We start from the raw sequence: 24,060 nt of genomic DNA, 5'->3' as shown, positions 1-24,060 counted from the left end.
ATCCAAGTCCATTAAGGCTACTGTGCCCCCCCCCCCATCCTCCTCATCCTGGGGTTTCACGGGGGTCTTTCATAGGTTGGAAAGACGATTCCCTGTGGGGTGGCAGGGAAACTAAGCCTGGAAGTCGCCTCCACTGGGGTCGCCTCCACAGGCTTCGCCAGGGCCGCCACGACTCCCTCAATCTAGGCCTTAGACGGGTGAATCTGGGCCTTCACGACCTTTGAGGCCTTCACCGTGGGGGGAGGGTCAACGCCTCGCTCCCCTTGGCTTTCTCCGTCCGGATCGACCAGGGCTTCTCCAGAAGCTTACCCGGGTTCTCCGACTTCCTTTTCACCGAGCCGGAGCGTTGGCTCGTGGTTGACAGCATCAATGACATTGCGCCCTGCCTGGCAGTCGAAGAGTCCAAACCAACGGCGCTCCCGGTGCCCGTGGACTTGCGGTGCTTTGCCTTTTGTAGGGCCCCCGTCACCGGAGCGCCCTCAAAGGTCTTAGACCGCTCAGACTTCTTCTCACCTGCTGCTGGGCTCTTCGCCTCCAGCCAGTCAGCGAGTCGTTTACGACAGTCCTTCATGGTCCGGACGGACATGTTCTTGCAGAACGCACAGTCCTCCACATGCAACTTCTCGGCGTGCAGGCAGTAGAGGCACCGGGAGTGGGCATCCTCCTTAAAGACGTTCTGCAGGCCACATCCTGGGAGCTTGGATCCAGTGGGTGTTGACTCTCCTTTGTCCTGGGCCATGTCCACGCGGGCTAGATCTTCCGGAAGCCTCCAAGAAGTGGAACAACGATAATTCGCCCTTGAGGGGCAGAGGCGTAGAAATTTTAAAAAATTAGTCTGCATTAAATCCAAAGAATCGGTGGAGCTTGAGGCTCGAATTGACCGAAAAAATAAGAGTAAACTCTGAAAAACGCAATACGCAGTAAAAGCTTGAGAGTTAAGCACAAGGACTCTCAAAACTTGAACGTGCAGTAAAAATCTGAAGATGGCTGCCAGAGGAGGGGCTGCGGTAGAGGGCAGTGATTGGCTAGGGGCAGTATGACCCAGAGACCAGTTCAGAAACTAAACAGATTTCTTCTTTACCGAGGATTCCCAGCCCGACGACGGCTAATATTCATGAGCATGTGAATCCATGCCAGACCCCATGCTGGAGAAGAGGCGGCTCATGCAACCAGTCACGAAAGCCCTGCAAGCTAAACAAATTACGTGCAGGTGGACCTATCCTTTTGGTCTCCTTCTCTTTGGAAGGAAAACTGAGAAGGATAACTATATGCGAAGAAGGAATCTCGTTGCTACAAATGGAGGGAGAAAGGAGTCAAGCGACGAGCAGACCACAACACAGCGCTCCCAACAGCCAGAGCAATCTTTGGGAATGGACAAAGAAAAGGAGAGCGAACAAGGAAAAGAAATTGACCGGCCCCTTTAAGTATCACAAGGGAGGGATCTCAAAGAATACACAAAGCACTGTGGACTCTGGAGAGGACGACGGGGGAACCCCCGGTTGAAGCAGATAGGCCGCAACAAAATACAAGAAATCTACACAGAGGAAGGAGAATGTTAACCACTTGGAATCAACTCTGGATATGGGTCAATCCCGACGCGTGAATAATTGGGGTGAAAGTGGCCCCTGGCCCAAAGGGTTTGGAAGAACGAGTATGTGAGACCCACAGCCACGGAAACCCCAGGGGGAAGGGACTAGGTTGACTAGGGAAGGTGGGGGGTAGAAAGAGGAGGACACTGATCAAGACAAGAGGCCCAGAGTGCAAAGAGGGGAAACCCTGTGCCCCCTGAAGCTAAGGGAGGTGACTGTTCTAAAAAGTTATACCAGAAGGCAGGAGCATTACGAGAGTCCCATACCCCAATGGCTGACCGGTCAATTATTTCACTAAATGTACAGGGCCTAAATTCTCCCAAGAAGCACAGAGCAATCATTTGCAGACTTGAAAAGATGCAAGCAGCAGTAGCAATCCTGCAGGAAACCCATTGCTTGCAGGGGGATGAGAAAGGAATGCGAGATGGGACCTCCCCCCACCCCGAAAACAAGGGGCCTGGCAATCTGGTTTCATAATGAAGTGGGGTTCCAGTGGCAACACTTGATCCGCGACACAGAAGGGAGATACCTAGGGATTAAAGGCATGATTGAAGGGAGGATGTACACAATTCTGGCTATATACGCACCCAATGACAGACAGGATATATTCATCACGGACCTCCTACAGAAAATAGGGAGCTAGTGTGAAGGACAGACAATTATAGGCAGGGATTTCAACTGTGTAATGTATCCTAACCTCACTCCCTCCTACAGCAGCGTACCAGGAAAAACCGACAGGCCCTGGGGCCATTTTTTAGGGAGCTGGAAGTAATTGAGACCTGGCGCTTTTTTCCAAGAAAATAGAGAATATACACACTACTCGGCAGTCCACAAGGGTTATTCTAGAATAGACATGATCTTAGTTTCGGCAAACCGGATTCCCGAGTGACAAAGGTGGAGATCGGGGTACAATACCAATCGAATCACGCTCCAGTAATAGTCATCATGGAGGTAGAGAGGGATAGGGGTAAGCAGCACCCTCCCTGGAGGTTGAACGAATTGATCCCGAGAGATTTAGCACTAAAAGCACATATGGAGGAATCCATCAACAATGACTTCTGAGAGAATGACAACGGGTAGGTGGATTGTAAAACAGTCTGGGACGTGGGAAAAGCTGTAGTCGGGGGGGAAATTTATAGCCTAAGCGGGGGCATTTTATAGGGGGCGAGCCAAGATAGCCCAGGAAATGGAATTAGCATTGAAAGAAGCGGAGAATGATCACAAGTCCCGGCAAACACAAAAATTGTGGAGGGAGCTGAAGAAGGCCTGTGCTAAATTAGAAAACATGGCAGACAGTAGCACAGTCACTACTAAACACTAAACAGTCGTACTATATACATAGGACAAAAGCAAATATTTCTTGCAGCGTAACTGAACACACAAAAAACCTGTAATTACATAGTCGGCCTCAAGAATAAAAAGGGGGAACAACTAGAACGGAAGAGGGTAAGCTAGAAACAAACAATGGTTCAGTTCCATGAGGAACTACTATGTAAAGAAAACCTAAACGAGGTAGACCAACAATCCTACCTGCTTGCAACCCGGTTACCTCGGACCAATATAGGGGGGTACTGGAGGGCCAGTTCACGCATTACCAGGGAACAAAGCCCCAGGCCCGGACGGCCTGGGGAATGGCTATTATAAAACATTCCGGGTGCTATTGTTAGGGTCCCTTACCCGCCTCTTCAACGCTGTCAGATACACAGGGTCGGTCTTGCCGGATATGGCAAGATCTGACAATATTAACCCCAAAACCATGAAGACCCCATGGAATGCTCAATCTACCGCCCAATAGCGCTCCTGAATACGGACGCAAAACTGTATGCAAAAATAATAGCAAACAGATTATCAAGGGTTCTCCCAGACCTTTTCCACAAGGATCAAGCGGGGTTCATCAGAGGGAGATCCACCCAAAACATTAGAGGGGCCATAGACGAGAACAACTCAAAATTTCTCAATCGCCGCCCTAGATGCTAGACGGGCCTTTGATAGCCTTGAGTGGGAGTATCTGAAACTAGTCCTTGAGGGGTTAGGATGTGGAGCGCAGTTTAGTTAAATTATTTTAGCGAACTTCCAGTGCCTGTCCATTTTTTTTCTAGTGAACGGCCAAAAATCATAACAGGTAGACATTCGGAAGACACGTCAGGGGTGTTCCGTACCCACATTGATTTTTGCAATGGCCATGGAACCCTTAGCTATCTAGGTCAGAGGCGATCCCGAAATAAAGAGGGTACTAATCGGGGGCACACCACAAAAGATAACACTATACGTGGATGATGTGATGCTATATATGGGGGACACACTGAAAACACCCTGCCGAGGGTCATAGCGAAACTAGATACATTTGCCATTACGTCTGGGTTTATCATAAACAACCCCAAATCCAAAGCATTAAATATAACGGAGGGAACAGAGGTGATCAAAAATATGAAGGCGAGGTTCCCCCCTAATATGGGAAAAAGACACACTAGAATACTTGGGGATACATTTGGCAAGGGAATCTGAGAATATGTATAAAGTGGATCTCCCACCGCTCTGGAAACAATTGCAAGCAGATTTACAAAGATGGGACAATCAGGAATTGTCGTGGTTCGCAAGGAACGCAGCGACAAAAATTACCCTGCTCCCTTGTTTGCTATATGTAGTGAGCTTGGTACCCACCGAGATCCCACCCCGATTAATCAAGGAACTCCAAAACGCAATACACAAATTCAGTTGGTGGAAGAAGAGACCAAGGATACAGACGCATTCTGACCCCGCCCTCTGCTACTGGGAGGCTTGGGGGTACCGGACATAGGGAGGTACATAATGGTGGCACACATGGCCCCTATGCTAAAGTGGGCCAAACAAGGGAACACAAAGGGTTGGTGTGAGGTCGAACAAGCAGCCATGCAGATTCCCCTAATAGCGCTTCAGGCACTAGCTCCCAGTGCCCGAGAGAGAGGTGGGAGCCTGTCAAAAGCCACCAAGATATCCCTGAAGAGTTGGGACAGATCCATGCAAATGAAGATAATCAAACGGGGATTGGGCCCATTCTCCCCAATAGCATGCAATATGGACTTCACCCCGGGCCTACAGCTAAAGTTCTGCGAAGGATGGAAGGGGGCGGAAACACTGACCCTGTGGGACATGTTCCAGGATGGAAACCCGATTCCCTTCAGAGAGTGTAAAAAGAAATTTGGCGTTGGGGAAAAAGATTCAGATACACACAATTAAGGCATTGGATCTCCCACCCAGCAGTGATAAAAGCAGGAACAAGAACCCCAATGGGCCTAAAACTAACCATGCAGGGGGGAGAGACATTGAGGGGGATATCAATGATCTACAGATTGTTAGATGGAGCACAGCCAACTGATAACCTTCCATATAAAGAGAGCTGGGAAAGGCACATAGGGGAAACAATCACCAATACAGAATAGGGCCAGAGCACATAAATCTTCTAAAAGTACGGCAATTAAAGAAGGAGTGCACAAACTTTGTTACAGGTGGTACATGCCCCCCTACCGGTTACATAAAATAATCCGAGAAAATTCCCCGGATTGTTGGAGACAATGCAGAGGGAGGGGGGACTTATTCCACATGTGGTGGACATGCCCTAAAGCGACTACCTATTGGAAAGAGGTATTAGGACACATTAAAGATTTAACAGGTAGAGATGTACCTTGTTCCCCCCAAAATGATCCTACTGGGAGTGGTGGCTGAGGGGTCGTATGCAGCATCGGGGCACAAATCCACCCTCGTAACACCTATTGTCGGCCGCACGAATGACACTAGCACAGCGCTGGAAAACAGAAGGACCAACGACCCCATGGTGGTGGGTAAAGATATGGGGGGTCATGCAATGGAGAAGGTAACCGCCATAAAAACAGGGAAATACCAGAAATACTTATCCGTCTTGCACCCTTTTCAAGACTTGGTTGGAGAACGGGAAGCCCAATTCTACAGACCAAGGAACCTTAAAAACATTTAGTTCCCTCGACAGTAAAGAATGCATGGGAAGCGATTCAGCGCCACGGAGAAAGACTAGAAGATGGGATATAAGCCTTTGGGACCAAAATCAGGAAAAGGGGAGGGGTAAAACACCTAGAATCGAAAGGGGGGGGACTTAGGAGGTGCTGGTGGAATTGTAGCACAATAATTGTTAAGTATTTCATAAGTTGTATCTTAACAGATGGTAAAAGTATGTACCTCCGGATGAAAATGAAAATATTGTTTTTTTAAAAAAAGAAAAGTAGGTAGGGTTGGTTAGTAAGGGAAAGGAGGATAGGATAGCAGCTGTACTCATCTGTTGATGCTTGCAGAACTAAGAAACTGGCATCTGTGTGCGTCAGCTCTCTAGGTGTGCTTTGGTATGTGTGCTGGGCTTGTGTCTAGAATGGGGACATCCAGTGACTGAGTGGTTGTAGTCGGCAGATATTTGGTTTGCAGCATGATTCCAAAGGGGTGTGTGGTTTTAGTGTTTTTGGTGGGTTGCATCACTAGGCAAATTTAGTATGTGAGAGTTGGAGTGGTGTTAGGGGAGTTTTCCTGAAGTCCTACTGGTAGTAAGACTTTAGTAAGCTATCCCAGTGGTTTGTAGATCACCAACACATAGTATCGGTCTGTACCAAGGACCTTGGTAGAGTGGCAGAGCAGTCAGTCTTATCTTAAGATGAGTTGAGCTCTAGGTAAGTACACTGACCCTAGTTAGACATACACATCAAAGAAACACTTACACTTATAATGTATATAAAATTATATGGGATACATTACTCACCGTAATCGTATTTCTGATGCTTGTATCTGCTTAGATTCACATGCTGTGCATAGGCCGACATCTAGTGGAAGCTGTGGAGTATTAAAGTTTGTTTTTTGAAACTCGAAAATGAATGTCGACACAGGGCGTGGCAGTAATACTATCCCTAGTGTGACATCCACTGTACCCATGATCCCTCACACGTGTATGACCCTCAGATTGCATTTTTTCTGACATGAGGTAGCATGAGGAGTAGCGCGAGTACAGATTATCCAAGCAGACAGATAGGAAGATAAGACTACAAGCATCCATGCGCGCTGAGGGGAGGAAGGGCGGGTCGCATGTGAATCTAAGCAAATACAAGCATCAGAAATACGATTACGCTGAGTAATGTATCCCTTCTGAGGCTTGTAGAATCTGCTTAGATCCCATGATGTGCATAGATTAGCGAGCAGTCTTAGAAGAAGGAGGTGGGATGTGAGAAGGGTCATGCGCAAACAGATGTCTTAGAACCGCTTGTCCCGCTTGAGTATCTGTCTTGGAATGAGTGTCTATGCAGTAGTGCTGAGTAAAAGTGTGAATAGAGCTCCAAGGAGCTGCTTTGCAAATGGTGTCAAGGGGTACATATGCAATGAAAGCCAGAGTGGCCCCAATGCCTCTTGTAGAGTGGGCTCTTGACGTAAAAGGCAGAGTCTTTTCAGAAAGGGAGTAACATAGTTGGATACAATTGAATATCCATTTGGAGATGGAACCTTTAGATACGCGATCTCCTCCTCTGCCTGTAACTACGGAGACAAACAGTTGGTCCGTTTTCCTTAGCGGTCTAGTCTTGTCTACATAGTAGAGGACTGCTCTTCGCACATCTAGAGTGTGTAGTTTCACCTCAGCAGAGCTTTTGGGTTCTTGGAAGAAGGCCGGAAGCTCGATGGACTAGTTAACATGGAATTTAGAAATAAACTTAGGTGAGAACCTAGGGTGTTTGTAGAACCAGTTTATACTTATGAACAGTAAAGAAAGGATCCTGCACTGAGAGCCTGAATTTCACTGACCCTTCTTATGGATGTAATGGCTACTATGAAGGCAGTTTTATAGGTCTGGTGTTTGAGACTGGCTTTATGCATGGGTTCAAATGGTGGGCCCATGAGCTTAGCAAGCACCACATTAAGGTCCCAACCCGGTGGTGGGTTTGAAATTGGGGGGTGGACTCTCTTTACCCCTTCCATGAAGGCTTTAACCACTAGTACTTTCCACCACGAAACCTTGTTATGGAAAGTGGTGTAGGCCGACAGCACTGCCAGATGTACCTTTAGTGAGTTAAATACCAGGCCTGCATCCAGCAGGTGGAGCATGTAAGTGACAATATTGGAAGGAGTGCAATCAACTGGGTTGATTTGCTTATTCTGGCACCAGATAAATCTTTTCCATTTATCAAAGTAACAGTGCCCCACATTAGGTTTCCTAGATTCCTTTAGGATGTCCATACATCTCTGTGGTAAATTGAGATGTCCAAACTGACTTCAGGAGCCATGCTGCCAGGTTCATCGAGTTGGGTTGAGGGTGCACGGTTTGTCCTTGGTGCTGGGACAGTAGGTTGTACCAGCATGGGAGCCTGATGGGTTCGCACACCGCTAGTCTTCGTAGGTTTGGGAACCACGGTCGCCTCGCCCACATGGGAGCAACTAGGATGAGTGTCATCGATTCCCTGTGCATCTTGTTGACGATGTTCCTCATGAGAGGGGTTGGTGGAAAAGCGTAGGCAAACATTCCTGACGAGTTCATCCACAGGGCGTTCCCCTTGGAGTCTGGCTGGGGGAACCTGGATGCAAATTCTGGGCATTGCCTGTTTTCGCTTGTGGCAAATAGGTCTGTAGTGGGGAAACCCCACTGTGAGAAGATGTCTTCTACGACTTCTCTCGAGTAGACACCACTCATGTTCTCTTGGGAGGGGATCTCTGATTAAAGCGTCCGCTAGCAAATTGAGATCCTCTGGAACATGTTGAGATGAGAGGTAAATGTTCCGTCCAAATGCCCATCTCCAAATGTTCTGGGCAAGCTTGGACAGATTTGGCGAACAAGTCCCTCCCCGTTTGTTTAGGTAAAACATCGCTGTTGTGCTGTCTGTCAGGATCTGCACTGACAGGTTCAACAGGTGGGGTTCGAACGCCTGAAGCGCTCTGAATACTGCCAGAAGCTCTAGCAGATTGATAGGATTCTTGGCTGTGTGAGACCAGAGACCCTTTGACAGGATCTCTCTTGTCCACCAGTGAAGACTTTGAACAAGTGTTGGCGAAACGACCACTAGATCGTCCCACTGATGATTTGCCTGAGACCACTGTTTCGCCAACCATTCTTGCATGGGTCGCAGGCGCGCGTGGGGGACCAGGTAAATACATGACGCCATTATGCCTAGCAAACGCATCGCTTTGCACACCCTTATCTGGCGACCGGGCTTGTAAAAAGGAATTTGCAGTAGTAGATTCCGAATTCTTTCCTCTGATGGAAAGGCCAACCCCTCTTGAGTGTCTAAGACAGCTCCTAAGAACTGTTTGGACATGCTTGGCAAAAGACTATTTCTCGTTTATGGAGAAACCCAATTCGAAGAAGTCGATCGTTCTTTGAATGCTGGATCTGCAATTACTGGGGTCTCCCCCGTGATGAGCCAGTCGTCCAGGTAAGGGTACACCGGGATTGCCTCCCTGCGCATGTCTGCCGCCGCCACCGCAAGTACCTTGATGAATACCCTTGGAGCCGAGGCTATACCGAAGGGCAGCACCTTGAACTGGCAGTGCTGACTGTCCACCTTGAAACACAAGAATCTTCTGTGCGCTGGGAACATGAAAATATGCAAATAGGCATCTTTCATGTCCAATGTTGCCATGTACTCTCCCTTTTTTAGGAGGGGGGTGGGGGGATTACCTCTTGGAGAGTAGTCATGCGAAACTTTTGGGGATGGACATACTTGTTTGCAGGGCCCAAGTTGAATACTGGGCGCATTGTCAGATCTTTTTTTGTCAGGAAGTAAGTTGAATAAATACCCTTGTTTACCTGGTGTCCCGGGACGAGTTCTATCGCGTCCTTTTCTAGCAGAATGGCGATCTCCGAGGAAAATCTTCTGATGTTCTAAAGAGTGTACTCTTTGTCGTGGAGGATGGTTCCCGGGACGCTGCAGTAGCTCTATACAATATCCTGCGGATACTGTTGACAGCACCCATCTGTCCGATGTGATCCCTTCCCAAGCCTGGGTGAAGTTGGAAATGCGTCCCCCCTACTGGGGTTGCGTGAGAAGGGACCCTGAACTGAGCGTCACTGCTTTGGTGGAGGCGTGCCGCCTCCCTTGCTAGGGCTGCCTCTGCCTTTACCACAACCTCTCCTATTACCCCTGCCGTAACCCTGGGTAGACTGTTGGTTGTTGTTCCACTGTGTACCCTGCCCCTGGGAATAGTTAGATCCTCTCTGGGAATTTTGGCCGCGTGGGCGACGGAAATTACTATTCCCTCTCTTGTTAGGGGGTTTATTGGTTAACTGGCCAAGGGACTTGAGTGTCTCGTATTCGTCCTTGGCATTCTTCAGTGCGTCTTCGACCGCCTTACCAAACAGATCGGTTTCCACCGGTTTGTCCAACAATGATGCCTGGGTTTCTGCCTTAAAACCAGACTGCCGTAACCACGCATGTCTTTTGATAACAGTGCCTTCTGCTATCAATCTGCCTGCGTTGTCCGCGGCGTCGAAGGTTGCTTTTAAAATGCAACCAGACACGGCTCTACCCTCTGCGGAAATCCGAGCTAACTGGCCCTCTAAAGGTTCAGGAGCAGAGGCTATGGGTGCCGCGACTTCTTCCCACTGATGGCAGTTGTAGCTGGCCAACAGGGTGGTGGAGTTTGCAATCCTTGCTTGATAGGCGGACGTTGAGGCTACTTTCCTGCCAAAACCGTATAGTTTTTTGCTCTCCTTGTCGGGAGGAGCTTCGGACGACGACAAGGGGGTTCCAGCCCTCTTACGAGTGTTGGTGACAACTAGGGAGTCTGGCTTCAGATGTCCTCTTATATAGAGAGGGTCAGACTGGGTCGCCCTGAAAAGTTTTTCAACCCTGGGATTGACTGCTCTGGTGAGGTTCGGGTTCACCAGGGACGGGTCTATTCTTCGCTGAATGGACTTGAGGATAGGGATGGTCTGGGCAACAGGCCTCCTTTCGCCCACTAACTCTTCTGCGAAGTCCCTCTCCTCCTGGACACCGTGGGTGTCAATATGGAAATGTTCTGCTGCACGTGCGAGAACCTCATTTAGGAGGGGTTGGTTATCGACCGGGGAGTCGGTAACCGGGGCTTCGTTCTCTACCGGGGAATCTACTGTGTATGTTTCCGGGTCTACCTCTTCCTCTTCCTGGTCCTCATCATCCCCATAGTAGCCCGTCCCGGTTTGCTCTTCTACCATGCCAAATTCTTGGTCCTCACCAAAGGAAGCCTCTCCTTGATACAGTGAGTATGGTCTTGTGTATGGTTGTACCTCAAAGGGGTCTGACCTCATCGGTGTTTCAAACCGGGGCTTTTTATTTGGGGGGATAGGATCATTAGAGCCTGAGGGTGTCGCCCCTTGTGGATCATATGAGAGGAAATGTTCTGGATTTTTATCATAAAAATCAGCCAAAGAAGACATCCTTGACATGACCCTATCTATGTCTTCACTCGACCATTTTTTGGAACTGGGAATGACTCTCTCAGCAAGTCTATGGGATTTATCTTGAGTAGATTTGCGGTTTTAGACATATCAGCAGACCTGGTTTTGTCTGTCTGTTTAGGGGGATTGGTGTGTTTCACAGGTGTGGAAGAGTGCAAAAGCTGCTTCTTCTGCTGTTTTCCCCCTCCCCGTGAGTGGAAAAATGTTTTCCCTGTCCTTTAGTGGCTCCGGAGGTTTTCGACGCCTGGCGTCGAGGATCGGGGCTGGGGTCCCTGTCCTTCAGGCGTGGGGCCTCGCTGATTTTGACTGCGGGCTCCGACTCCTGGAGCGCGGCCTGGGGGTGGAAGTCGTCTTCGTCTTCCGACAATCGAACTTCTAGGGAGCGAGGCACTCTTGGCAAGAGTGGATGATTGCCTGGAGTCATGCGGCGATCTTGATCGCGAGTGCCCAGAGGAAACCGAATCGGCCAGTTCTGTTTGTGCCTCTTTCCGAGAACTCGACGTCGTAGAGTCTCGGTTGGACTTCGTGTGTTTAGTGTGTGAAGCGCTTGTGTCGCCGGGGGTCTTCCCCATAGCCGCCCTGCCGGACGACCTTCCGAGGTCAGGGACCTGCGCTCGGCTGTCTTTCGACGCCGTAATGCCCTCGCCGTCCTAAAGTACGGCGTCGCTGAAGGCACCCTCCGCTGCCATGGCCGCCTGCCTGGCGGGGTGGGCCCAACGCTTCGTCGAACGGACCTTAAGTGTCTTAGGTTTAAACCTACTACACACACTGCAGTTCGCTTCGGGGTGGTCCCTCGGCAAGCAGAGATTGCATGTGGCGTGCCTGTCGACCTAAGGGTATTTGCGATTGCACTTGGGCAGAATTGAAACGGGGTACCCTCCATACGCACCTTGAGGCAGCGGGCTGTTAAGTGTAAGAAATGTATAAGGTGTACCTATATAAAAAGAGTGTAGACTATGTACAACCCCCCACTCTCCCTACTTGCAGGGCCAAGGCCAGAGGCCTTCCGAGGCCCAAATCCGTCGTGCAGCAGCCGACGGTCGATTTCTTCTCCAGCTGGCATCGAGTGTCGAAGTTCGACGTTGGGGTGGGGAAGGATGTCAATGCATTGGCATTAAAACAACCATACGAAAAACCAAATAAATCTGCTTCTTGATTGAAGATATCTAGCGGTTCATAAGCTGTAAATCAAGAATGGTGTTTGAAATAACTTTTAGAATTTCATTTGAACATCAACCATTGAATCCATATATAAAGTTTAAGTTTTTATCAAACTGAGTAAATTTGCACAAATTTGCACCATAATTAATGAGCAAGCTCCACGAGAGCTCTCGGGAAGAGCGCCAGACTTAGTTGGATGAGTCCATCCAACTTTTTTTTGCATGGAGTTGGCAATCCTTGCCTGGTAAGCAGAAGTGGAGGCTACCTTCCTTGCCAACCCGTAGATTTTCTTGCTCTCCTTGTCGGGGGGAGCCTCAGATGATAGAGGCGTTCCCGCCCTCTTCCGGGTATTAGTAACTACCAGGGAGTCAGGCTTCAGTTGCCCCCTTATGTAAAGCAGGTCCAATTGGGCTGCCCTGAACAATTTCTCGATTCTGGGGTTTACTGCCCTGGTGAGTTAGGATTGAGAAGGGAAGGATCAATTCTCCGTTGGATGGACTTGAGAATTGGAATGGCCTGAGCAATGGGTTTCTTTTCTCCTACTAGTTCCTCGGCAAAGTCCCTCTCCTCCTGTGCCCCCCAGAGTGTCTATGCGGAAGTGTTCTGCTGCTCTAGTCAAGACCTCATTTAGGAGGGGCTGGTTGTCGACTGGAGAGTCGGTAACTTTAGGTTCTTTGCCTACCGGGGAGTCTATTCTGTAGACTTCTGGGTCATTCTCCTCCTCCTCCTCCTCCTCCTCCTCCTGGTCCTCATCATCCCCATAACAGACCACCCCAGTTTGGTCATCCAACGTTACCAAGTCTGGATCCTCATCCTGTAGTGGATCCTCACTATACTGGGTGTAAGGCTGGATGTAAAAAGGGTCTGAAGACTGACCTTGCGTTGGGGTCTCAAATAGAGATTTCTTACCAGGGGGCTGCGGGTCTCTAGACCCTGAGGGAGTAGCACCGTCAGGGGTTTAGGTGAGGAAGTGTTCTGGGTTCTTGGAGTAGAAATCTGCTAGGGAAGACATTCTAGACATAACCCTGTCCATATCCTCACTGGTCCATTTCTTGGAGCTGGGAATGACTCTTTCTTGAGAGGGTTCCCCTTCCATGACTTGACTGGACCTATGGGCTTGTGCAGGGTCTTGGCTAGCTGTTTATCAGAAGACTTAGAACTGTCTTTATGTGACTGTGGTGCAGAAGAAGGGTGAGATGGTTTCTTCTCCGGGCCGGCGTCGAGCTTCAAACTGCGATGACTCGACATGGGAGTGGAAGAAACGGGGAAATATTATGATATTTAGCAAAACATGGCTGAAAGCCCTGGAACTCCGCAGAATGCTTCCGTCAAGTATGGCGGAAAAAAACAATCTGAGGATCCTACACGCGCAAGGGATCATGGGTACAGTGGACGTCACACTAGGGATAGTATTACTAGCACGCCCTGTAACAACGCCCATTTTTGAGTTTTGAAAAACAAACTAATACTCCGCAGCTTCCACTAGATGTCAGCCTATGCACAGCTTGTGATCTAAGCAGATTCCACAAGCCTCAAATTATATTTACACTAGAATCACTTTAAATACCTTATACGTTTACACTAGAATACACTTCAAAATGACACTTTCATTTTTGTGTTTGTTCGCAGTTACATTTGTTAGAAAAGCAAAAGACAGTGCCATCCTATTATCAGTAATTATGCGCACATTAGGTTCCCAACTGAATTACGGAAAGACATTTACTCTACAAACTCATACAAGAAAGTACCTTAATGGAAGAAAAATTGTTAGAGTAACACCAGTCTGGTTCAAAGTTATAGAGAGGGTTTCTTCGCACAGGGAGTCTTTCAAGTCCAAAAATGCAACTCTAGCTAAAGGAAGTTCGGAGAGGGCTCAAAGTCTTGACAAGGAGCAGAATACAAAGAGTTCCTGTGGATTTCTTCAAGTCTGTAGTGTTATAGAAGCAGCAAGTTAATAACGAACGATAGAGACCCTTATGAGCATAGTTTGCGTCAGAGGTAAGATGGGATTGCCCTGGACACCTCTACATGCACTCCAACGTTCTGGAGTGAATTTCTGGAATCAGGTAAGCAATAGCTTTCTCCCCACAGTACCTCCTATTACTATTAGAAAAAAAAAAATCCTACTGGATGCTCCACGATGTAACTCTGGACCAGACCTCCGGATTCCTTGGTCTGATTAGTGAAGGCAGGACAATGGATGGGCTCTCTTAGCAGCAGTCTCGAGGGATGTCTTGAAGCACGACTTTCAACAACTGTCAATTCCGCGGTTTTGCCACCTTTTCTGCAGCATCACCAAAGGACGCAGACCGCCCGGTGAATCTTCACTTCCTGCAGTCCCTTGCTCCGATGAGGCGGGTCCGGTCGAGTTGGATCCGATCTCTGGAGTGTTCTTATGGGTTCAGCAAAGATTTGGATGGATTCAGCATTTCCACGACGATGCACTCGAAATGGCCAGCAGGTCTCCTGTTATTGGGGTTCCGCAGATTTTCAAACGTAGGACCTGGAAAGATGGCTCAATTCACATTAGTCTTGGGACAGGTTGTTTCCACCAGCCAAGGGAAGGCGGAGACCTCTTCGGAAGCTCCTCTGTCACACAGAAAACTGCATTGGGACAGCAGTGGTCGCTTCACGGTACTGCAAAGGATCCTGCAAGCATCTCTGGTCGTCTTCTTCGGTTACTTCAGCTTCCAGTGGTCGACTTGCTTTTCATTCCAGAAGCCTCACCTGTTATGCAGTTCCAGCACACACCCCGCTGCCATCTCACAACATTTAACAGAAAGGGGTGTTTGGCTTTCCAATCGGTGCTAGAGCCCTGTGGGAGCTGCTCCTATTCAGGCACTCTGGCAAAGGACAGGGGGTGGAAAACTCCTCCGCCACTTCCTGCCTGCACAGACACTCGGGAGCCTAGGCAGGGACACCCACTGGTTCCCGCTTACACACAGCCCTTCTACCATTCTGTGATGGGGAGGTCAAACAAAGAACAATCATGCTAGTTATGGCAACAAAAAGAAAGGAGGCCTTATTGTGCACAACCAAGACTATGGACATCGCCTGCGGTACAAACATTACACAATAGTTGGTAGAACACGTACACTGCCACCAGCCATAACTAGGAGATTGTCTATGTGATTTAAAAGTCACATGATCAGAGAGAAGGGGGGACACTAGGTATCCCTTTGGCACTCCAAATAAGGCGGTATGTGCCAATCTCTCAGGCTATAGAGTTTTGAGAGAGATACTAGGTATCTCTCGATCCTTAAGAACTGTAGTTACTTGAGACTATAGAAGAATACTCTTAAAGGAGGACCCCAAGGGTTCTGAGCAACACTACCCATAAGGAGCTGTGTGCTGCAAAAGAAAAATACAGACGCCTTTAAGAGCTGTGAAGCAGACATACTCCATAGTACAGGTAGAATACAAAGAATAGAGTACCAAAAGAAAGAGCCCAAAAGAATGAATGAGTGGAAAGAAGGCTCCACTCATTCAAGATTTAAATAAAAAGGTCCTTAAGGCCAGCAAAAAGAGCTGGGGCTATCACTAGGAGAGGGGATGAAGCATACAAATGATACATCTCCTTAACAGGTAGTTAGTTGGCTTCTGGTTCTCTCTGGGTGTTGAATAGTTATGGTTGGTTCTTCATTCTGTATTGCTCCATGTTTGCTTTGGTCCAGGCGTATGGTTTGTAGAGGCGTGCGTCTATGTTTATCTTAGAGTTAAATAGCCATCTTTAGTAGTTTTCTGAATGTTGGGTGGACTTCTGTAGTTCTTATTTACTTCAGTATCGAGTTCCATAGGCTTCAGGTTCAATTTCCTGAACTTCCTCCAAGGTGTCTTCATCATCAGTGTAGTCTAACTCAACGAGCTCCAGGTCCACAGGTAAGGTGGGTGGTTTCGCTTTTTCAAGTGAGACACTCTACACTAACCATTTCCTCTTGCTGGGGTGTTTCTTGATAAACTCCATAAAAGGCAGATCTTATCCCTGGTTTTCTGGGACCTCTCCTTCGGCAATGTGGTTGTGGAGGATTCAGTTGTAAAAATAATCTCATCTCCAGATTCTGAGTGCTGTGATACTCTTTAGTGCATCGGATAAGAAGCCCTCAGTAAGACCAGGTTGTTTATGTGAACATGTTTTTCTGAACCCTTTTCAAACAGTAGTAGGTTTCTTGGCCTCTGATCCCTTTGGAACCTTTGACAAGGCCGAGCGTCTGTTTCAATGTGTGTTTCGGCGCAGACCTGTATTTGATAGTTGCAGTGTTTTGACTTGCTCAGCATCTACCTCTACGCGGACTTGGTGTTTGTACTTTATATGTATAGCCTTCTTGTCACCAGAGGTAGTCTACCATAGGTAGGCCTGACGACTGCTGTTCGGAGTTGTGGACAGGCTGCTGGGAACCCAAAGCTTCCCTAGTTGTATGGACTCGCTCTCAAAACGGACACTGTCCTGGTCAGCCCGCGGTTTTACACAACTGCAGAATATTCACTGGAAGCCTCAAGCCTGCATCACGTAAGCCGGCCAACTCTTCCAATGATGATCTTTAAAAAAGCTTACATGTTTGGCACTTCTACTCCTGATGATCCAGTAGACGGCAGTAATTTTACACGGTGCGTGTCCTGCCAGGGAGATTTAAAAAAAAAAAAAACAGGGGTACAACTTAAAGGGAGTATTCTCCATAGTCGACATACAAGGACAGGGAGATCAAATTTAATGAGTGGAAAGTACGATAAACCATTCTGCAAAAGTGTACTCTAACTAGTAATGTCTTTTCTCCACACCCTACTGCAACGCTGTAAAGGCCTGGTGTAGTCGTCGACCCTTCGAATTCGCGAATCCGGTCACCAGAGTTATGCCGGGCGTGAAGTCTTCTGAACGTGATTCAGAATCAAGTTAGCCGACATATTGCTAGAGACCAAGCGCTAGATTAATACGAACACGTACAGCGACCAACCCAATGATGAAAAAAACAATCTGAGGAAGTCTACGCGTGAAGGATCACAAGTGCTGTAGAAGTATCAGTAGGTATAATATTACAGGAACGGCCTATCCACGACCTTTTTTTACTTCAAAAACAAATAATGTGCACGTAGAGCGAAATAAGCGCGATACAAAACATTGTTAGTCTGAAAAGTCAAAGCACATCAATGTGTCGCTGTTCTCAGATTCTGCAGGCACACCTCCAGTAGATGCTACGTAGCGTGTAATAGGAGGAGGAAAACCAGAGAGCCGCTAGAGAAGGTGCTAGATCGAAGAAGGGCAACTAATAGTGAAACTCTGAGAACCATGAAAAGTTACTTGCACAGGGACATCTGCTTTTGGACACCAGAACCCAGAGAGGTGTAGAGTTACATCTATGAGAATGTCTTGGATTAGGACTAATACAGGAACAATTTTCAATATACCAGTTAGAAAAAAGAAAAGGTTTAGGGGACTCATGTCAGAGATACAGTTTCAGATTTTCATCTTCACTATGTAAGAGTTCATAAAAAATAAAAAATAAAGATGGTAATAAATGTGTGTACAGACCCCCCTCACCTCCTTCTTCACCACTCGCATGGACAGGATCTTGTCCACAATGGCTGCATCCTCTTCACTGGGGTTCTCCTGCAGATACAAAAAGGGAAAACTGATAAATAAGTATGACCCCCCAAGCCCCATACATATCAAATATCAGTAGGCACAGGATATACAACAGAGCATCCAGATTGGATCTTCCCTCTCCTCACCCATTGAAAAGATAAGAGTGCCCCCTGGAAGAGGGGCGTTGTAATCAAACACTGTTCTTGTAGAACTGTGGAATGTACATTCATTTATATAGTTCTCTGGGAGAGTAATAGGGGACTCCTGACCTCGAGCTGGCGTCGCCAATGGATACTTTCATTTAGTTGTGGGGGGCCGGGAGGAGGCCAGTATTCAACAGGATTATGGTTTCTCTTTGGTATGGACCAAGATTCCTGGGAGACTGACAGACCCCACCAGGAAATATCATGCACTGGATTCCTGTTATTTCTGGATTAAGACACCAGTTTACTAACTGCCCCTTATGGGGGGAATTCTGAACACATTCCCTCAACTGGGTATACCTCTGTTGATTGAGTAACTTAGGAATGTGGACAATTCTGGACTAAATTTCTGAAACTTACCAAAAGGCAACTGCTCACAATGCTTTGTAGGACTGAATGGGAAACTGGGGGACTTTATCTGAACCCCCCCCCCCCCCGACTCCATCATCTGTGAGACTTCAGATCAGAGTCCCCATATACAACCAAGGACATTTGGCCCTTGCAGGACAGATGTTGGACTCTGAATGCGCCCTCACAACCGTAAGTCCAGCTTAAATTCAGAACAGGATCTTACAGTGAAAAAAACAATATATTTCGTACCATTTAATTACCTTTCTTCTCCCATGAAGAACGCCAGTGAATCATCTCACTGGATAAAAGTATGCCCGGGACTTTAGCCGAAACGGTGTTCCGAATTATGCAGGGGGGGGAAGACAATGTACATAGCAACCATTCAATACCTGTTGCTATAGCTCACCACAAAGAATTGCATCGACGGGACGCTCTCGGAAGGCTCTGTCAGGGGTGGCAACCCTTCAGGGACCACCACAGGCTCCATCTTTACTAGCCCCATCACATCCACATCCTCCTCTTCCTCGTCATCAGTGATCTTGAAGTCCAGGTCCTCTGTGTACTTTCTGCGCTTCACATGCCTATTGGAGCGCCTCTTCTGCAGAACAAGATGTGGGGGTTTAGCCGAACAGGAAGCAACTGCCGAAAGCACACTCATCCCAGTTACAACCAAGAACAAAAACACAGTTCAGGGTCCTCCACTATTTCTAAAACCCTTACACCGACCACCACCACATTTCTACCTAAACACCAGTGCTTTCATTAGACATCTTGTACCACAAATGCAATCAAAACACCATTCTTCCGTATCAGGACGTTTTATTGTGCTTGATTTAACCATGTGTACCTTTCGCATTATTACACAGTTGCAATTCATACGTTAAGACAAAAAACATTACCAAAGAATACAATCCTAATAGATATATATATATGACACACACCGTAAAACTTTAATATTACCACAATTACAATTCACATCACGAAAGAATGAAATTCCAAGTTATATATACACACATATTGTGTTCGGAAAATGTAATATACCATCAATTCAAAAACAATCAAGCATTCCTATACATTTTAAAAACCTCAGATACTGATTGTGAGTAACAGTTGTCTGAGAAGCTACATATCCAAAATATTTGGACATCATTACATCCATTGTTGTATATGTATTTACCAAAGTGTTTGGTAAGAGTCACCCGAAGAGTGGCACACTATCACTAGATGTTTTAGGCTTTCATGAATTTCTGTATTTTTACAAAAACGGCAAATGGAACCTTTGCCATATTTCTAGTATACAAGATTTATTTCATGTGTATTAAGTTAAACTATAGTCTCAAATTGATTTCTGAGTTTATAATTAGGAAAGGTTTCCAAATACTTTGGCAATATTCCCCATCTTTTGCCTTCACCCGCTCGATCAGAGCAGCTTGTGTTTTGGCAGATTGAACACTTAACCCAATCGGCGTCCCACATCCACCTTTTGACCATATCCACAGCCTGCACAAGGAGTCTTGACGTACAGTTCAAATCTGTTCAAATCTTATAACAAGTACAGGCCCATGCTGACAAATATTCACATTAATTCTTTATTAACAATGTCTGTAAAACACATAATAGTTTCCCATGAGGGGTCTTATGTTTCCCCATTAATAAAAACGCGTTCCACTTCACTCGACTTTTCAGTGGCAAAAGCCCAGCTCATAGAAAATCGCTGCTATCGGGAAACTGTAGGCAAACAGTTTGTGCCAGATCGCAGCTTCCAGGACATCAAAAAACTCAAGTCAAACCCCAATGTTTAAATACCATATGTTCATTTTGGTACTACTTTGGCTTTATAGCATTTGATAATGGGGAGCAACGTGAACATATAATGACAACATTCACTGTACATATTTCTCACTTTTGCCATTGCACCGTCTGCTTTAGTACAGTGTTTTTACAACGAATACAGAATGCAGCAACAACTACTCCTCCTCCTCCTCCTCCTCCTCCAACTCACGAAGAGAACACATCACACCAGCACTGAGAACCATACATTGGCCTTGAAACACTTGTGTATAGGCGTGTTACAAATGCCATATCATAAGACAAAAAAACAAATGGAACGGTCTGCATAACAGAGCAATCCACGGCCAAGGAGCATCATTTATACCGGGTACATTTCCATTTACAAACCAAACCGAACACTAAAAAGGTGCCAAAAACGGCATTCTACTTGAACCTAAATACTCTAAGGGGACATTTGGGGGAACAGCGATCTCCATCGCAGCAAAACTTTGGAAATCACTCCCAAAGGAAATCCGAACAAAATTGCTAAAAACATGTCTCCAACTCACCAAGCTAAACACGAAAAATCAACAAAGGGAAACTGCCAACACATCACAATGCAAAAGCCAAAACAAACAAAAGCTGATGAACCGAAAAAGGACCACCCAACAAAAAACATTCTAGGACCATTCCCTGCAGGGGGAACAGAGGATGGTGCCCCCTGTGGCCAGTAACGCATCATACTATAATAACATTGAATCTTGTTTATACATAAAACCCCAAATAGTTTAACATACAAAAAAGAACACAAATGATACACAAAGATTTCACTGGAAAGTGCACTATGGGAACATTAGCATGACAATGCTCCCACAAAGAAGCCACCCTGTTCAAATTAACAAGGTTACTCACTGTAGCAAATACCTTACTCCTAGCCCATAGTCCCCTTTCCTCCATACTTGTGGAACATTCCGTCAATCGGGACAGGACCGGAGCACTTGTCAAAAAGCATAAAAAATGAAAAGGTTTGTCCTTCTCTTTTTACGTGGGGTACTGCACGCGGCCGTTAACACCACCCTCCTGAGCTCCGCCCACGCATCGCCCTTCAGTCCTTTTCCATCGCCAGGTCTGTGACCATTTAAGCAAAAATAGAGGATACTTCTTAGAGGAGACGGCAGGCGGGCGTATGGAGGAAAGGGGACTATGGACTAGGAGTAAATCACTAGGAGTAAGGAGTAAGTCACTATGGTGAGGAACTTTGTTATACTCCTACGTCCCGTCCCCTTTCCTCCATTCTTGTGGGAGATTCCCAAGCACTGCTCACAGGTAATACGGGTGGATGGAAACTCCTTACTGAAATAGGTTTTTAAGAACAGCCTGGCCGAATTGGGCTTCGGTCCTGGAGCTCAGGTCCAAGCAGTAATGTTTACAAAAAGCTGATGGGGAAGCCCACGTAGCCGCCTTGGCAATGGTTTCCCATACTTTTGGAAGGAAATAGCAGCCGCTTTGCCACGTACCAGATGGGCATGAATGCCCTTCAGAGGTTGAAGGCCCTTAATGGTATACGCCATTATACACCCCCCCCCTTCCTCCCTGAGTTCAGTCGTTCTGTCGAGAGAACTTCAGGGCTTGCGTGACATCTAAATGGTAAAAAAAAAAACTCTCGCCATCTGAGGCCGGATTAGGAAAAAAGACAGGCAATAAGATAGATTGATTCAAATGAAAAATCAGTCACTACTTTCTGTAGGAAACAAGGATGAATGCGGAGCACAACCTTATCCTTATGGAAGGTGAGGAACGGTTCCAAAGACACAGCTTGAAGCTCGCTTACTCGCCTTGCCGTAGTCACTGCAATCAAAAATGTGACCTTCCATGAAAGGTATTTGAGATCAACCGTAGCCATAGGTTCAAATGGTTTATGGAATAAGGTGGTGGGGACCATATTCAAATCCCACTTTGGATGAGGATTATGTACTGGTGGAAAAAGATGTAATAGACCTGCAAAATGTGTTTTAATGACTGGGTTCATCAATGAAAAGAAACAGCTGTCTGTGGACAGGTAGGCGGCAACAGCCAACAAGTAATTCCAACAAGACATGAATGCCCGAAGCTGCCAGTTGAGATATAAACGAAAGGACGGTGTCAATCGTAGAATGTCTGGGGTCCAGCTGCTAAGCTAATCACCAGTGGCAAAAACAGAGCCACTTGCTCTTATACTGAGACCTTGTAGAGGGTTTCCTGGCTGCTTCAATAATGCGCATATTGTCCTCGGACAAGTTAAACTGCGCTAAGGATTTGAATTCAGGCACCAGGCCGACAAGCTGAATGATTGTGGGGAGGGGTGCCACATCTGCTAATCACACTTGTGAAGCAGGTTGGGAATAAACAGCAGTCTGATCAGAGGACAAATCGACAGATGCTGAAGGTCAGAGAACCAGAATCTGGCTGGCCACCAAGGAGCTATGAACAGGAGAGTGCAATTCGATATGTTCCTGAGCTTGCAGAGTGACCGATGAATCGGAGAAGAGGCAGGAAGGCATAGGCCTTCATGTTGTGCCACAGAATTTCAGGAGAGTGCCCTAGGGAGGAGGCCTAGAGACCGTTACTGGATGCATAAAAAGGAAGTTTCCTGTTTGTAGAAGTCGCAAAGAGGTCCACTTCTGGAGTGCCCCACTGGCAAAAGATGGAGGAGAGAACCTCTGTGTTCAGTTCCCACTCGTAGCTGGCCACTGTTTGTCGGCTGAGTGAGTCTGCAGTCACATTGAATTGACCCGGAATGTCTACCTCCAGTAGCCAAATGCTGTGCTGGTTGGCCCATTCGCAAATCTGAATGGCAAGGTCCACAAGAGGTGGTGATTTGGTGCCACCCTGCTTGTTGAGATAAAACATCGACACAGTTGTCCGTGCAGATGCGAACCACCCTGTTCGTGATGGACGGTTGAAAAGCTTTCAGCACCAGAAATACAGCCAGGAGTTCCAAATAATTTATATAAAACTGCCTGTTCTGCAGCGTCCATAGATCGAAAACCTGGAGATGATCCAGCGTCGCGCCCCACCCCAGAAGGGAGGAGTCTGTGGTAATCGTCACTTGTGGGAAGGGCTTCAGAAAGGAGGCCCCCACTGTAAGATTGGTGGTCAAAGAGCACCATAGAAGATCCGCCATCATGCAGACTGGAACTGGGATCATCTTGTATTTGTATTTTATTTATATAGCGCAGCCAGGCCCAAGGGCAACCGGGCGCATATCTTGACAATTTAAGTGCAATACAGTAATGGTTACAGGTTGGGGAAGAGGAAGTATAAAGTATATACATACAGTAGAGTTTCTCAGAGTATGCAGGATGACGTGCGAGAATATTTACAGTTGCAGTATAGTTATACATAATGTGCAGTGTACAATGTCTACAGTATCTACAGTTTAGCAAAATGTAAATACAGATAACGGCAACTGAGGAACCGAAAGCCGTCCAAGCTGAATTGAGTCGTTTAGACATCTGTGGTAACTAGCCACAATTTGGTTCTTTGTTTGAAAAGGGTAGGGGAATGTTCAGTTCGGATGTGTAATGGAATCGAATTCCATAGTTTTGAGGCAAGGACCGGGAAGCTAGTTCCCCCAGCTTTTTGCAATATGAATCTGGGTATGGTCAAGCATTGTGCTTGAGCCGATCCAAGTATGCGAGTAGGCGTGTAGTACGAAAAGCGAGAGGAGAGGTAGGAGGGGGGCCTGATTATTCAAACATTTATGCTTGAGGGTGAGAGATTTAAATTATATTCTTTGCGTTACTGAAAGCCAATGTAGACTTCTCCTACTTTCAGAGATGTGTGAGGATCTGGTGATGTTGAGGGCAGCTCTGATGGCGTTATTTTGGGTAACCTGTAATTTGTTCAGGTTACGTTGACTGGTCCCTAGGTATAAGGCATTACAATAGTCCAGTTTGGACATAACCAATGTCCTTGCCAAGATAGTACAATTCTGAGTGGTGAGGAAAGGGTGGCATG

At 46.9% G+C, this 24,060-nt stretch overlaps 1 protein-coding gene across 8 annotated transcripts in view; it reads right to left on the bottom strand.

Moving 5' to 3' along the window:
* CHD8 (chromodomain helicase DNA binding protein 8) overlaps positions 1 to 24,060 on the bottom strand; it is a 1,687,145-nt gene that overhangs the window by 1,391,211 nt on the left and 271,874 nt on the right. For 6 of the 8 annotated variants that reach the window (XM_069633907.1, XM_069633913.1, XM_069633911.1 and 3 more), the window contains exons 6-7: positions 18,698 to 18,889; positions 17,684 to 17,761 (exon numbers count right to left, since the gene is read on the bottom strand). In XM_069633907.1, the coding sequence (XP_069490008.1) occupies positions 17,684 to 17,761; positions 18,698 to 18,889 (270 nt within the window). The remainder of the gene's footprint in view (positions 1 to 17,683; positions 17,762 to 18,697; positions 18,890 to 24,060) is intronic. The other 2 variants (XM_069633910.1, XM_069633914.1) reach the window with 1 other exon arrangement.

The sequence above is a fragment of the Ambystoma mexicanum genome, chromosome 13 (genome assembly GCF_040938575.1).
Source record: "Ambystoma mexicanum isolate Mex_15411 chromosome 13, UKY_AmexF1_1, whole genome shotgun sequence".
NCBI classification, from domain to species: domain Eukaryota; kingdom Metazoa; phylum Chordata; class Amphibia; order Caudata; family Ambystomatidae; genus Ambystoma; species Ambystoma mexicanum.
This window is presented reverse-complemented; position numbering and strand designations above follow the sequence as displayed.